The 15,547-nt window shown below is 41.8% G+C and overlaps 1 protein-coding gene and 1 long non-coding RNA gene across 2 annotated transcripts; one reads left to right on the top strand and one right to left on the bottom strand.

Moving 5' to 3' along the window:
• Positions 1-2,909: 2,909 nt before the first annotated feature.
• On the bottom strand, positions 2,910-3,720 carry LOC104906359 (uncharacterized). Its single transcript, XR_791889.4, has 3 exons — positions 3,389-3,720; positions 3,227-3,309; positions 2,910-3,116 (listed from the first exon to the last, which is right to left on the bottom strand). It is a non-coding gene; the product is annotated as an uncharacterized LOC104906359 (long non-coding RNA).
• Positions 3,721-7,418: 3,698 nt separating this feature from the next.
• LOC125494769 (uncharacterized) lies at positions 7,419-8,982 on the top strand. Its single transcript, XM_048638562.1, has 2 exons — positions 7,419-7,973; positions 8,122-8,982. Exons 1-2 carry the CDS (start codon positions 7,419-7,421, stop codon positions 8,980-8,982), a joined length of 1,416 nt encoding a protein of 471 aa, XP_048494519.1.
• The last annotated feature ends 6,565 nt before the right edge of the window (positions 8,983-15,547 follow it).

The following is a 15,547-nucleotide window of genomic DNA, read 5'->3' as shown; positions in this document are numbered from 1 at the left end:
GAGGTCTAGCAGGTCATTTTGGAATGAACAAGACTTTGGCTATTCTACAAGAACACTTTTATTGGCCAAAGATGCAAGGGGATGTGCAAGGAGTAATTTCGAGGTGTGCTACATGTCAAAAGGCCAAAAGCACTTTTCACCAAGGTTTGTATACTCCTTTACCTATTCCTAATGGTCCTTGGGAAGATGTAGCTATGGATTTTATTGTAGGTTTGCCTAGACACAAAGAGGCAAGATTCTATCATGGTGGTCATTGATAGGTTCTCTAAGATGGCACATTTCATTCCTTGCCATAAAACTGATGATGCTTCCAAGGTAGCTGATTTGTATTGCAAGGAAGTTATTAGACTTCATGGTGTTCCTTCTACTATTGTAAGTGATAGGGATACTAAGTTCATGAGTTACTTTTGGAAGACCTTATGGAAGCTCCTTGGTACTAAGTTATGCTTTAGTACTTCCCATCATCCTCAAACTGATGGACAAACTGAAGTCACTAATAGGACTTTGGGCGCTTTACTTAGAGGGTTGGTAAGTAAGAGTACCAAGGATTGGGATATAAAGCTTGCACATGCTGAATTTGCTTACAATAGGTCACCTACTTATGCTACAAATTGTTCTCCATTTGAGATTGTTTATGGAGCTAACCCTAAGGTACCTATTGATCTAATTCCTTTTCCAAGTGATGAGATTTATCATGTAGATGCAAAGGAGAAGGCGCAAGCTATGCTTAAACTTCATGCACAAGTTAAAGCAAGGATTGAAAAGGTGAATACCAAATATCAACAACTAGCTAATAAAAATCGTGTGCAACATTCTTTCAAGGTTGGTGATTTGGTTTGGTTACACTTAAGAAAGGAAAGGTTTCCAGGGCTTAGAAAGAACAAGCTTATGCCACGCTCAGATGGTCCTTTCAAGATCATAAGCAAAGTGAATGATAATGCATTCAAGTTGGAGTTGCCTGGAACTACAATGTAAGTGCCACTGTGAATGTGGGAGATTTGGCACCTTATGTCCATGATGATGATATGGCTCAATTGAGGACAATTGTTTCTAAAGAAGAGGAGGATGATACAGGAGCATTTCTAGCACTTGCATACAAGAGTATCTCATTAAACCTTGGCTCAATTGATGTACATGGAGGACTCTTCATGGGAATGACTACTAAGGTAGTAGCATGTTTGCTAACTAACCTAGGTAGTGAATAGGCGGTGTTTCTAACATGTCTATGAGGATCCTAATTCTATTAGGATTCATATCTTTAATTGTTTTCCTAGTTAGAGTTGAATTAGGAATCATGGTTTTGCCTACGTTCTTAAAACGATGGATTTTACATGATTCAAAGGAGTCTAAGGAGTCTAGGAATTAGGGATTTGTCCTAATCCTACTAGGTTTATGTTTTGTCAAGTAGTATAAATATAAAGCTATGTAGTTCGAAATTCTCTACAGATTAATAAGAATTTTCGTGAGCTTTGAGCTTTGTGTTAAACATTGATTGTTTACAAACCCTCTTGAGTGTTGGTGGCTTAGCCTTTATGCATTCAAAACCCTTAGTGTTATTCATTGTGGTGACTTAGTCTTTATCATTGAATAGCCTAAGATCTATCCTGGTTACTTTGGTTCGAGTTACTTGGTTGAATCTCCATTGTTATTGAATTGTTTTACTTAGCTTCCGCACAAGTATTTGATTCTTGAAGAATAAATACATCATATTTGAACCAATGATTCCCACAGTATGAAAGTAATACTCTAACAGCTGAGTTAAGTAGGCCTTTTATCTTTCCAAAGAAGACTAAATATAACCATCACATAGATTGATTATAAATCCAATATTGCTTAAAAGCAATATCAATTTGGGAAGGGAGTATGTGCGGGTTGTTTATTTCAAGAATATGTTGGATTCAATCAACTGTACCTCTTTTTTCTTTATAATTAGGGAGAAAGGTGCATGATTTCATGAAAATACCCTTTTGTCTCATTTAGAATCGATTTAAGCTCGGTATTCTGATCCAAATCCAATTGTTGCGACAATTAACAATTAAAAGGGTATCCTTGTTCCAAAAATCTTTATATATTTTTTTTGAATCATTGGGTTGTTGGCCTACTTCGACACCAAATATATCATATAACTCCTTTAGTGCGTTGATTGAATATGATAGAGCATTTGTGTTGTCCTCTGACATAAATATAACTTTAAACAAATTAATTTGATTCAACCATCTCTTTCTCGACTTGTCTACTTTAGAATTCGTTTCTTCTAAACTCGATCCATGAGATTCACTACCATGGTTTCCATCTACTCCCTTAGCAAAAACTCATGATATCCATTAGGTGTATCACTTAATTTTATAGCGATCATTCCCTCCTTGAAAAGAAATTACCCTCAATCACTAGTACAGAAAAGGCAATTTGCGTCGCATGTGAGGCGCCTATTTGCGTCGGACTTTGGTGCGACGCCAAAGCCCTCGACGCAAATGACTAAAAACGATCTGCGTCGTATGCGGAAACGACGCAAATGGTTCACCTATTTGCGTCGCACCTGTATACGGTACGACGCAAGTGGATCTTGCCAGCCCAAATCACCAAGCTCAAAGGGTAATTTGCGTCGCACATGGCCTAGGGTGCGACGCAGATGAGTAATTTGCGTCGCACATTGGGCCACGTGCGACGCAAATTGCATTTTTTTAAAAAAAAAAAATTTTTTTTTTATTAAAAAAACTAACAAATGAGGAAATTCTACACAAATTCCATCATAAATCAGCAATAACGAATGCAGTAATTGAAAAGGAAATGAATACTGTACAAAAAAACTAATAATAATACTAACTACAAAGGCAATGAACTATGGAGATGTAAGAGATAGAGGATTGAAAATCAACAGCCTCAAGATTTGGACAATGAATGTGTAGAGATAGAGGATTGAAAATCAAATAAAACTAATAACAATACTGTACAAAAATTCGACCAGATCTGGAAAAATAAAAACGAAAATGCTTCGAATTTTAGAACATATATATTACAATAATTCATAAAAACAAATCTATCAATAATAGTAAAAAAAATGTTGGAGCTTCCTTCACATCTTGACCTTCCATCTCGTTGTTATACTTCGAACACATCTGGAATTCACGAAGATTAAAAAAACGAAGATCTTCAAACAAGATCTGAAAAAATGACAAATATCGAAAAATTAAAACAGGCGAATAACAAGAACAAAAAAAAAAGTTACCTGGAGATTTTAGGATGAAAAAACGAGTTCTTCGAAAAATTAACGGAAATGAAAACACGAGGTCTTCAAACAAGATCTGAATTCTGAAAAAAATGACAAATTACAAAAAATAAAAACAGGCGAATAAAAACAAGAAAAAGAAAAAGGAAAAAAATAAGTTACCTGAAGATTCGTCCGTTCGCTGAAGATTCGTTCGTTGTTCGAAGTGTTGTTGGTGTCGTCGACGCTGAAGATCGCTCACTGAAGTTCATGACGTCGAAGATTCGATCGTCGGTTGATGCGAACTGAAGCAGATGTTGAAGAGAACGTGTTCGACGTGAAGAAGAGGGACGAAAGTGAGAGACAAAGAGAGGGACTTCCTGATGCGTTTGAGGGACGAAATTTTAGGGTTTGAGGGACGAAATTGCGGGTTTGAGGGACGAAAGTGAGAGAGAAAGAGAGGGAGGCGGGTTGAGAGGGACGAAAGGGAGGCGGGTGGTTTTGAGAAGCTTTAGGGTTTGAATAATTAAGAGAGAGGCGCTGGTTATAGGGTTAGAAATAAATTGGGCTTTTGGGCTGATCTGCGTCGGATGGGCTGAGGGGTCCGACGCAGATTACTTTGTTTTGTGCGTCGCACCATGACCTTCATGCGACGCATATAGATGATTTGCATCGCACAATATTTAGATACGACGCACATAGTTTGTCTTATGCGTCGATTCATTGTTACATGCGACGCAAATAGTATATTTGCATCGTTTCCGTGTTTGTGCGACGCAAATGGGCCGACGCAAATTGACCTTTTTCTACTAGTGAATTATGCCCTGTCTTCATCTCCTAAGTAAGGAGACAAGTCACCGACATTAAAGCTTGCGGAAGCACCACCATATTCACTCGGCAATCAATCTTATACACACCATCACCTAGCCTCTTTTGAACCAGAAATCGACCTTCATCTCGTGGCATTAAATTGTGTTTCTTCCTTCTAGGAAACCTCTCTTTTCTCAAGTGCAACCAAACCAAATCTCCAGGTTGAAACTCATGTTGGCGTCGGTGCGTGTTTGCTCTCTTCTTGTAAGCCTTGTTTGATTTATCAATCTGATCCCTTTACTTGCTTGTGTAGCTTGATTGTAAAAGCAGCATGTTCACGAGCATCCTTATATATATTTATGAAGGGGATACATTAGTTACATTTATATATGAAAAATCGCGGTCTGGTGACATAACGCAAGGTCTTCCAAAAGTGGAACAAGTCTTAGAAGTTCGTTCGATTAATTCAATATCGATGAATCTAAAAAAGAGGATTGATGGTTGGAACGAACGTATAACAAGAATTCTTGGAATTCCTTGGGGATTCTTCATTGGGGCTGAGCTAACTATAGCGCAAAGCCGTATCTCTTTGGTTAACAAGATCCAAAAGGTTTATCGATCCCAGGGGGTGCAGATCCATAATAGGCATATAGAAATTATTGTACGTCAAATAACATCAAAAGTCTTGGTTTCAGAAGATGGAATGTCTAATGTTTTTTTGCCCGGAGAACTAATTGGCTTGTTTCGGGCGGAACGGACGGGACGGGCTTTGGAAGAATGATATGTTACTGAGCTACCTTATTGGGAATAACGAGAGCATCTTTGAATACTCAAACTTTTATATCCGAAGCGAGTTTTCGAGAAACTGCTCGAGTTTTAGCAAAACCGGCTCTACGGAGCCGTATCGATTGGTTAAAAGGACTAAAAGAAAACGTTGTTCTGGGGGGATGATACCCGTTGGTACCGGATTTAAAGGGTTCGTACACCATTCAAGTCACATAAGGATTCCCTTGAAAACAAAAAAAAAGAATCTATTCGAGGGAGAAATGGGAGATATTTTGTTTTACCACAGAGAATTATTTGATTCTTTTCTTTCAAAGAATTTCTGTGATAGATCAAAACAACAATGATTTATGGGGTTTAATAGAAGAGATTCATATTTTTTATCTTTTATGTATTTGTTATGGTTATTTATAATTTAATTTAGTAATAAAATAAAGTAAAAAAATAACGAATAGAAAAGAATTAATGATTTGGGTGTATATATATATATATATATATATATATATATATATATATATATATATTCATCCTTTGGCAAAGCAATGAGATCAATAGCAAACTCAGCATGACTAAGTTTGATGTCCCAATCCTTCCCAGTTTACTCACCAAGCCACGCAATAAAACACCAGATGTTGTATTATTAACTTATGGCTGCCTATTTGTTTATGGATGATGAGTTGTGCTAAACAAAAAGCCTAGTTCCTAGCAAACTCCAAAGTGTGCGCCAAAAGTAGTTAAGGAACTTGCTATCCCTATCCGACACAATGGACTTAGGAACACCATGAAGCTTCACTATCTCCCTAAAGAAAACACAACCACATTCATAGAATCACCCACCTTATGCCATAGCACAAAGTGAGCCATCTTGGAGAAACGAACCACTACCGTGATAATAGCATCTTTTCCTCTTTGACTTTAAGACAAAGCAACCATAAGATCCATGCTAATGTCCTCCCAAGGTCTATCTAGAATAGGCAATCTCCCAACATATGTGGCCAAAAGAAATATTCATGATCAAGCAAATCGAAGGTCTGGTGAACCCCAAAGTGACTTGCTAAGCCTCCTCCATGAGCCTTATTCACTAACAAACCTCTTATGGAACACTTAGGGCCCGTTCGACATTACTGTGGTTTTCTGTTTTTTGGTTTTTTAATTTCCAAAGTCATATGATATATGTCCAATAATGAATAAAAAATTAGTCAAATTTATTGAAAGCATCATGATTTTGAAAACTGACAACTAAAAAGTGAAAACCACTTTTTCTGGTTTCCAGTTTTTGGTTTTTAGTTTTCAAAAAAACTGAAAACTGAAAACAAAAAATGATAACGAACGGGCCCTTAGGAATTCACAGTTTGTTCCCTTTAAACAAGTATCCCTCGTTCACCACATATATGCCCCTTGAGGTCCCTTCAAACACAACTCATACTCTTCTTGAACTCCGAATCTCCTAAGTAGTATTGCTTTATGATTTCAAGCCCAAGAATCTTAGAATCAAGAACAATTCACTAGTAGAATAAATGCTTATTGCTGCGGTAATATTGCTGCGGTTTCACCTATATGCAGCAATATATCACGAAAAAAGAAATAAGAAAAATAGAAAATAACAATATTGTTGCGGTTCCCGCCCAAAACCGCAGCAATATTGTTCAATGGATACATTATCAAAAAAAAATGTGGGGCCCTGGCCAGCTAATATTGCTGCGGTTTCCACGTAGGACTGCAGCAATATATTTTAAAAAATATTTTTTTGATATATTGCTACGGTCCTACGTAGAAACCGCAGCAATATTAGCTATACTCATCAAAAAAATACGGGGGGGGGGGGGGGCGGGTTTCTTTTGGTAATACGACATTCTCTTAGTCTCTCTCTCTTTCCTCTCACACTCTTACCAAAAAACCGGCGAGTTATTTCTGGCGACTGGGTTTGGCGACATTTCCGACGACCGGAGTGGGCGACTTTTGTGGACGTTTCTTTACTTTTTTCGTTTTGGGTCCTCAATTGTTACTCCTCAATTCGCGTTTTGGGTCTTCGCATCTCCATCGTTTCTCCTCCTTCTCCACTGACGCCACTCCTTCACCGGCGCCACTTTTTCACCGGCGCTTCTCCTCCCACCTCTGGCGCTTCTCCTCCCACTGGCGAGGGTTTGTCATATTAGGTTAGTTTTTTGTAAATATTTCTTAATTAGTGTTTTAATGAAAATTTTGGCTTAAATTGTAGTTTAAAATGATTAGTATAAAGTATATACTTCCTCCATTTCTTTTTACTTGCAACCAAGAGGTTTGCACGGTATTTAAGAAAGAGGAGAGAGAGTGTGTAAGGTTACTTTATTAGAAGAGGATTAAAGAGAAAAATAGAAGGGAGTTGGTCCCATGTTGAAGACTTAATCACGTGAAAGTACAATTGGGGTGGGGAATTTTAAAGTTCCCTCCAAGCTGAAATTTTGGGCTTTTTTTATTTCCCACCAAAACCTAAAAGTCAACCATTTACAAATTTTGTACTTATAAAAGACGAAGCAGATCCTTTCTCCATCTCCTGAATATTGTTTACAATATTACAAAAAAAAATCTCCTACTTTCTCAGACTCACTTACACAGCACACACTCTCACTTTGGTACATAAATGGATAATGGTACACACTCTCACAGTGATGATTTTGATATCTCCATGGATGAGCTGCTGGAAATGGAAGAAAATTGTCTGAACACTTGGAGATTGGATGAAGAAATCAGTATGGGGGAACTGCTGCATCTTCAGGAGGCCATGAACAACTACGACGATGAGGATGAAGAAAATGCTTGGTATGTTTCTGACTCTGACAATGAAGATGAAACACAAAATCAAATCTTAGAACCAAATCAGATAGGCAATAAAAAACCTGTTCTAGTAAATGAACTCAGGCAACAACTAGTTGTCACCCTTTTTTCTGAGGCAGAAAATTTTGTATTGCCTAGAGGCTTGATTAAAGAAATGACTTTAAAATATCACAAACATAGGACTATAATTTTCAGAATTTGGAATGAAGCAAAAAAACAAAAGCAACAGGGACTTCTTGTTAATGTGCGCCATAAGAAAAGGAATTGTGGTAGAAAATCTATGATTACAGATGATGAGGTATTGAGGGCTGTGCCACTTAGACAGAGAACTACACTAAGGTCCTTTGCAGCTGCCCTTGAAGTTAGCCTAAGTACTGTGTATAGGCTATTAAAAAAGGGTATACTCAGATCACATACAAACTCAATAAAACCCAAACTAACAGCAAGCCACAAGATTCAGAGGATGAAATTCATTTTGGGGTTAATTATTCCAAAAAAATGTGACTCAGGGGCCCATATTTGATTTACTATATAATGTCGTACACGTTGATGAGAAGTGGTTTTTCATGTCAAAAGTCACACAACGATTCTACTTATTGTCAGAAGAAGCTGATCCGTACAGGGCATGTCAATCAAAGAGTTTCATTCCTAAAGTTATGTTCATGGGAGGAATTGCTAGACCAATAATTTCAGAATCAGGTCATGTATTATTTGATGGCAAAATAGGGATATTCCCTTTTGTGGAAGACTACATAACTCAAAGGAACAGCGTTAACAGAGACAGGGGGCCATGGGAATTGAGAGCAAAACAGAGCATAACAAAAGATGTCATCAGGGATATGATTATTGAAGTTCTATTGCCAGCAATTAAATCAAATTGGCCTGAGTTTGGATGCAAACAAATATGGGTACAACAGGACAATGCAAGGCCTCATATTAAACCAGATGATGAAGCTTTCCTACAAGCTGCTAGTACAGATGGTTTTGACATTCACTTGGTTTACCAACCCCCACAATCCCCTGACCTAAACCTCTTAGACTTAGGTTTTTTCAAAGCCATACAGTCCATACAACACACTGATTTTCCAGAAACAATAGAAGAACTGCTCAAAAGTGTTCAAGTTGCATGTGAAGCTTATGATCCTAAGACACTCAATTACACTTGGCTGCATTTCATGTATGTCATGTTCGAAGTGTTGAAGGTTGAAGGGGGAAATAACTACAAAAATCCACGCAAGGGAAAAAAAAAGCTTGATAGAATGGGTCAACTCCCAACTTTTGTTGAAGTGTCTCAAGAGTTGGTGGATGACACAATTGCTCTTTTGAATGTAGGGATAGTCACTAATCCAACAGGTGACTTAGCAGCTTGAAGACAGGGGATCGGGGATGAGCACTGACCATGCAACATTTTGGTGAATTACTTTTTTTGTAACAAGTATGTATGATCCATTATGGTACTATCAACTTTAATTATGTTTTGCGTTTTTGGGTATAACTAGATGATATGTTTAATTTGCTATTAACTATGAGAAACTAAACAAAGAGTAAGGACATTTGTCTCGTAGTAAATTTGTTTGCATATGTGAAAACCAAGAGTAAATTATGTTTGCTAATCCCTTTATGTTTGCTAAAACAGAATAGCACATCACCATGTAGAGTAGCACATCATCAAGTAAAATAGCACATCACCAAGTAGAATAGCACATCAATAAAAACAGGAGAAAGTTTACCAAAAAAAGATATCACCAATTAGAATAGCACTTCAGTTTTGCTTTCGCCTTCTAACAATGTAAGGGCAACAATAATGTTCCTTCTGACAATGTAAGGACAAGAAAGATATCAATGTATGAAATGCATAGATAATGTAATGAAATGAGAAAGATAATGTATTAAAATGAGAAACAATGTTTGTAACCTTCTTTTCAATCAGATATTGGATCACAGAAGTGTTATGGCCCTTTTTAAATAGACTTTCAGGAGGGACTAAGGCCAACAATCTTCTTTCTTTAATTTTAGCCAATCTCCTGGCAGAATGTGGGTGTTTTTTAAGCCATTGTGCATCTCCTTTTTCAATCAAATGAGTAGGAGAGTCAGGAACAACCAAGTCTTCTTCGACAAACTGAGGTTGAATCAGAGAAGGGAAGTTCCCTGATTCAACCCAGGCATCTGGATTGGTGAAGTCATCATATTTGGGTGTTTTTTAACCTTGTTCTTTTGCTAAGTGATAGAACTTGTCGAGTCTGTGATTTCCTTTTACTTTACCCATTGTTGTGAGAGAAAGAAAGCACAAGGAACTAGGATGTTTGTGTGAGAGCTTATGACTAATGAGGAGGGCCGAGGGCTGGAGGGGAGATGGAATTAGGGTTTTAGAAGGGGATACCAGATTACCACCTGCTATCAAACGACACTTTCCATTAAGCAAAACGACAGGGGTTTTTATATTTGATATTTTCAAAAAAAAAATTAAAATTATTATAACAGGGGGTAATTTTGCTAAACATGCAACTTCTACAAAGCTTCCTAAACATGGTAAAAATGAATGGAAGACTTCCCAAAGAAACTACTACAAATCTTAACAATTTAATAAAGTAATTACGTGCATTTGGCTCACAAAGGAAAAAGAGAATGGGAAAGGGTTTAAGAAAGGGAAAGAAAGAGAATAGAAAGCAAAAGCTCTAAATTTTACTAGGTTGTTTATTTTAAAATATGTAAAGGAAATACTAATATATTTATGTGTAACATGTAGTATGAGATAACACACACCTTACAAGAAAAGAACGAGTTGAAACAAAGATAAACACTCACTCTTTGATTTGATTTAGTTAGGGTTCAAGAAAGTGTTTCTTGGATCCGAAACTAAGGTTTTAAACTTGTTTGTATTGAAAATACTGACAACACTCACAAATTCTTCGATCACTCTTGTAAACTCACAAGAATAATTCGGAAATAAGCAAGCAAAGTAAAACAATTGCAATTCTCAATAAACGTGTGTTTAAACTTTTCAAAACTGAAAACTAACTTTATTAATAAATCAAGATTACAATATATTAACTAAGACTCCTGAAACTACTAAACTATAACAAGATAAGATAATAATTGTTTCGGGTAAAAACTTGTATTAGGTGGGATGGATCGAGATTAGGATTACAGATGGCCGGATACTCGGAAACGGCAAGGAGACCTGCACAAGACGAGAGTTAGACTACCCCGGGGGTGGATCCGGGATCGCCCCTCCGACGATCAAGTCAGTTGATATTAATTGGGATTTGTGAAGTGGATTGTCTAGAATTCCTTACCTCAATAAATGGGGATCTACCCATTATTTATAGGTGTTGAAATGTGTGAAGGTTGTCCCTGCCATGTAGGCACGGAATTTAAGGTAGGCGGGTCCCACTGGGGACTTCCATGCTGGCAGGAGAGCTTAGAACCTTGGATCATGCAGTGGCCCACCAGGCAAGATTGGACCCAAACATTAGCCCCACGCGAAATATATGGGAGGGGCCTTAGTCGATGCCATGTGTTTTGCGGAAACCACGAGGCCGTTGTTTTACTACGAAGGGATAGAGAGGCCTGGCTCGGAACCATTCGGGGATACATGAGCCCTGCGTAGCTCGAGGAAGTACACAGACCTCGCTCGTGGTTACCAGGGGCCAATGAGCCCCAGGTAACTCGAGGAAGTTAAGTTACCTTGCTCGAGGTTACTCAGTGGCCAATGAGCCCCAGGTAACTCGAGGAAGTTTAAGAGACCTCGCTCGTTACCCAGGGACCAATAAACCCTAATTAACTCAAGGAAGTTTAAGAGACCTCGCTCGAGGTTACCCAGGGGCCAATAAGCCCTAGGTAACTCGAGGAAGTTAAGTTACCTCGCTCGAGGTTACTCAAGGGCCAATGAGCCTTAGGTAACTCGAGGAAGTTAAGAGACCTCGCTCGAGGTTACCCAGGGGCCAATGAGCCCTAGGCAACTCGAGGAAGTTAAGTTACCTCGCTCGAGGTTATTCAGCTGCCAATGAGCCCCAGGTAACTCGAGGAAGTTAAGAGACCTCGCTCGAGGTTATCCAGGGGCCAATAAGTCCTAGGTAACTCGAGGAAGTTAAGAGACCTCGCTCGAGGTTACCCAGGGGCCAATAAACCCTAGGTAACTCGAGGAAGTTAAGAGACCTCGCTCGAGGTTTCCCAGGGGCCAATAAGCCCTAGGTAACTCGAGGAAGTTCAGAGACCTCACTCGAGGTTACCTAGGGGCGAATAAGCCCTATGTTACTCGAGGAAGTTCAGAGACCTCGCTCGAGGTTATCCAGGGGCCAATGATCCCCAAGGTAACTCGAGGAAGTTCTGAATCCCCGCCCGAGGTTACTTCGGGGGCCAATAAGCCTCGAATAACTCGGGTAAGCAACCTCGCTCGAGGTACCCAGGCGTCTCTGGTTCACTAGAGGGGTATGACACCGTAGCGTTTGACGGGTGTCGATCTCAGCGATAGTGGCGGCCGAGATATCCCCCACTCGATCTGGGTGAGGTGCCTAGAAGTAGGTCTTCGACCTCCATCTGGGCGCGGATTGCCCAGGGAGTTTAAGCCCCTGCAAGGAGAGGTTTTCTCGAAGGTGCAACCACACTCTGACACTGGATCCAGCAAGGTTCCAGCCAGCTCTTAGGAGGGCTAGAGGAGACTGGACCAGGAGGCTGGCGTTTATTGGGCTTTTTGATAGGCCCAATGACGTGGTCAAGAGGTCCACTCTCGAGAAGGCCTTCCTTTTCGACTCTGTGGTCAAGAGGTTTATCTCGAAGCCAGACCTGAGGCTAATCCGGGATCTTACCGAGGAGGAGGAAATCGAACAACTTCACTCATCCTAGATAGATGTAAGTTAAGCTTTTTCTTGTTTCTTGGGCTGTCATTTTTTGTGATATTACTAACACTATTTTCTCTCAGCACTCGATCCGTATGGCGATGATGAGCCATCGACACACCGCTGGCTTTCGCAAGCTTCGAGCGGGTTTGAAGGAGAACATTGAACTGGCTGAGGAGCGAGCTAAAGAGATCAAGGAGCTGAACAACGGCTTCGAGGAGGAAAGGGCACTCTGGCCAAGGAGAGGGCCATCTTTGAGCAGAGGATCAAAGACTTGACGAGCCAAAGGGATTGTGTCCTGCGCAAGCGGGACGAGATCATCGAGGAATGGAAGACCTCGAAGGCTGGTCTGGAGTTTGCAGCGGACATGGGCCTGGAAGCGTATGAGGTGGCCGCTCGAGAGGCTGTGGATAGGCTCTAGGATGCCTTCCGGAAGGTGTATCCCCAAGCGAGCTAGTCCCCAGTCGAGGCGGAGTACAATATCTCGCTGAGGCAGCCTTCCACGAGGGCGGTGGGGCCAACCCCATGCTCGAGGTGGACGATGCCATCGACATCGGCGAGATTTTTTGGGGGGGAGGGAGCCCCAACAGGCCGAGGATCCCCAAGCCTCCGGAGGGCCCATTGCTCAAGAGGAGGTAGTCCTTGAGGAGAGCTCGAGCGATTGGGTGGTCTCGAGCGACAGCTCCTCGGACAATGAGGACGTCGAGGCGGTTTCTGAGACCTCGAAGAGCGACTCCTCGAGCAGTTCTGCTTAGCTCCTTGCACTTTAGGCTTTTGGCAGCTTTTTGCTTTTGTATTTAACTGTGCCCTGCGAGGCATTATAGGTTGCTTCTTTTGGTAGAAATGAAGATTCATTTTTAGCCAAGCCCTTATTGGCTTTTAGGATGTACTTTGTTCTTGATGAAAATGAAGGTTCATTTTTCGCTCATCTTTCGCCTCTTATTTTATGTCCTTCGATGTTGTATGCCACTCGATGTTTGTATGCCCTTTGATGTTTGAGGGCCTTCGTGGTTAGGCCCAGGGGACCAATAATTAGTGCGCGTGCGGGGAGCTTGAGGCCTCCTTCTGGGCCTTGGCACGTGGGAGCCCATTAGAGGGAGCAATTAATGCCTTTCTGGGGAATTGTAGTCAGTACTGCTTATAAGTATGGACAATTAGCCCTGCAGATTGTACAACTCTGCTTTCTCTTCTTCTCTCTCTAAACTTGATCTCCCCTTCTTTGTTAATCTTCGACCCATGATGACTACGCCTTTGATAACCGCCGAGGCCCTTCGGGCGGCCAAGTGTTGAAGGCTGGCCTGGGCTCATCTTCGTCCTCAGGGGCGACCACAGGATCCACCGTGGTGAAACTCGAGGCTGATTCTCCCCTCGATGGGGGGAAGCAGCTTCCTACCTTCCTGGCTCCTAAGCCAGAGCCGAAGGAGGTTAAGGCTGAGGAACCGGCCTTGGTCAAGATCGAGGACCCTCCTGCCCCTTCAGCACCTGCTATCTCGAGCACTGTCGTAGTCGCGACGGCCTCGAAGAAGAAACTCTGGCCTGAAGAGGCCATGAGATTGCCTTTCTCTGCCCTTTCGATGGCCGAGATGCCCGCGCGCTTTGACAAGGCCTCGGAGCACTTGGTGACGGAGCTGGACGAAAGGGCGTGCCTGTCCCCCGATGGCCATGTGGTCGAAGCCGTTAAGGCGACCATGACCGATGTATGGTGACTTTCCTGGTTTATACTTGGTCATTTTAGCTTTTAATTTTTCATGTTTGTTAATGTCTTCTTTCTATCAGCTGTCGATCAGGGTGTTGGCCCTGGCTCGAAGGTCTGTTCCCGGGATAGCTGCCGGGACAGTTTCGGGGGAGATGTCTTGGAACGAGAGGAACACTCTCATCAATCGACTGAGGCTGGCCGAGATGCGATTCTCGGAAGTCCAGGACTCAATGGCCAGTTCCCTGAAGGCCTTCGAGGAAAAGAAGGTGGAGCTGGAACAGGCCCGTGATGTTGCCCTAAGCAGAGGGACTCTGCTAGCAGGAGGCACAAGGAGGCGGTCAAGGACCGCAAGAAGGCCGAGGAGCGGGTCGAGAAGGCTCGGAAGGGCGTTGAGGAGGCCATTGCCAAGGCTCGGGAGTGCCGGGAAGCCGTGGTCCAGGACTGGAAGGACTCTGAGGAGGGGAGGGCCTTCCTCGAGGACGCCTCCCTTCAAGCCTCTGAGATAGGGCAGGCCGAAGCCCTCCGCAAAGTGCGGGTGGTCCTCAAGAGACTTGTCCCCGATCTTCCCTGGTCCAAAGTTGAGGACGGCGTCAAGGCGCTTTCCCAAGAGGAAGGGTCTGCTGAGGCGGGCCAGGCCGAGGACCAGGTTCCTCCCCCCGCCAATCTCGAGGGGTGACCTGTGGCTCTTCTCCTCTTCTTCACGGCTTCAGCAGTCCGAGGGATGGACCGTGGCTCTTCTTCTTTTCTTCTTGCTCCTCCTTTCTCCTTGTCTTCCTTTAGGCTTTTCTTATGTCTCCTACTAGGGTTAACATTAGCCCCTTTAGGCTTTCTTGTTCGATCTAGGCTTTTCCTTTAACTTGTATTGTAACGACTTAGGTAGCTTGTACTACGATTAATGGAATAAAACTTCTGATTACTTGTTGCTCATATTATTTGTTTGTCCCTTCGAGCTTTTATGCTCTTCATTTTGCTTCAAAATTATCACTGTGCCTGAGTAATCTCGAGGCCTTTTTAGTTTGTGTTCTTTGTATGATCGTTAAGTGAGATCGAAGCACTTTATATAACAAGTAATTCACACGAAAGGCAATTTGTTATACATAATGCCCAAAGGACAAAAAAGGCAAGTGTCTTGCGATGTTTACAACGATCGACATGCATTCGCAATGCCTTACAAAATGATTACAGGAGTGACCATGTGGTATGCCCCCAAAGCTCGAGGGACAAACCTAGTAGACATAAAATTTACGAATGTTGTCCGCGTTCCATGGTCGAGGAAGGGGTCGCCCATCCTGGTCTTCGAGGCGGTAAGTGCGTGGATGGACGATCGAGGTCACGCGATATGGCCCTTCCCAGTTGGGCTGCAATTTTCCCAAACTAGGATGTCGTCCTGTGGACTCGAAC

This window comes from Beta vulgaris, chromosome 2 (assembly GCF_026745355.1).
Source record: "Beta vulgaris subsp. vulgaris cultivar EL10 chromosome 2, EL10.2, whole genome shotgun sequence".
NCBI lineage: Eukaryota > Viridiplantae > Streptophyta > Magnoliopsida > Caryophyllales > Amaranthaceae > Beta > Beta vulgaris.
The sequence above is the reverse complement of the archived record's forward strand: the minus strand, read 5'-3'. Positions and strand labels throughout refer to the sequence as shown.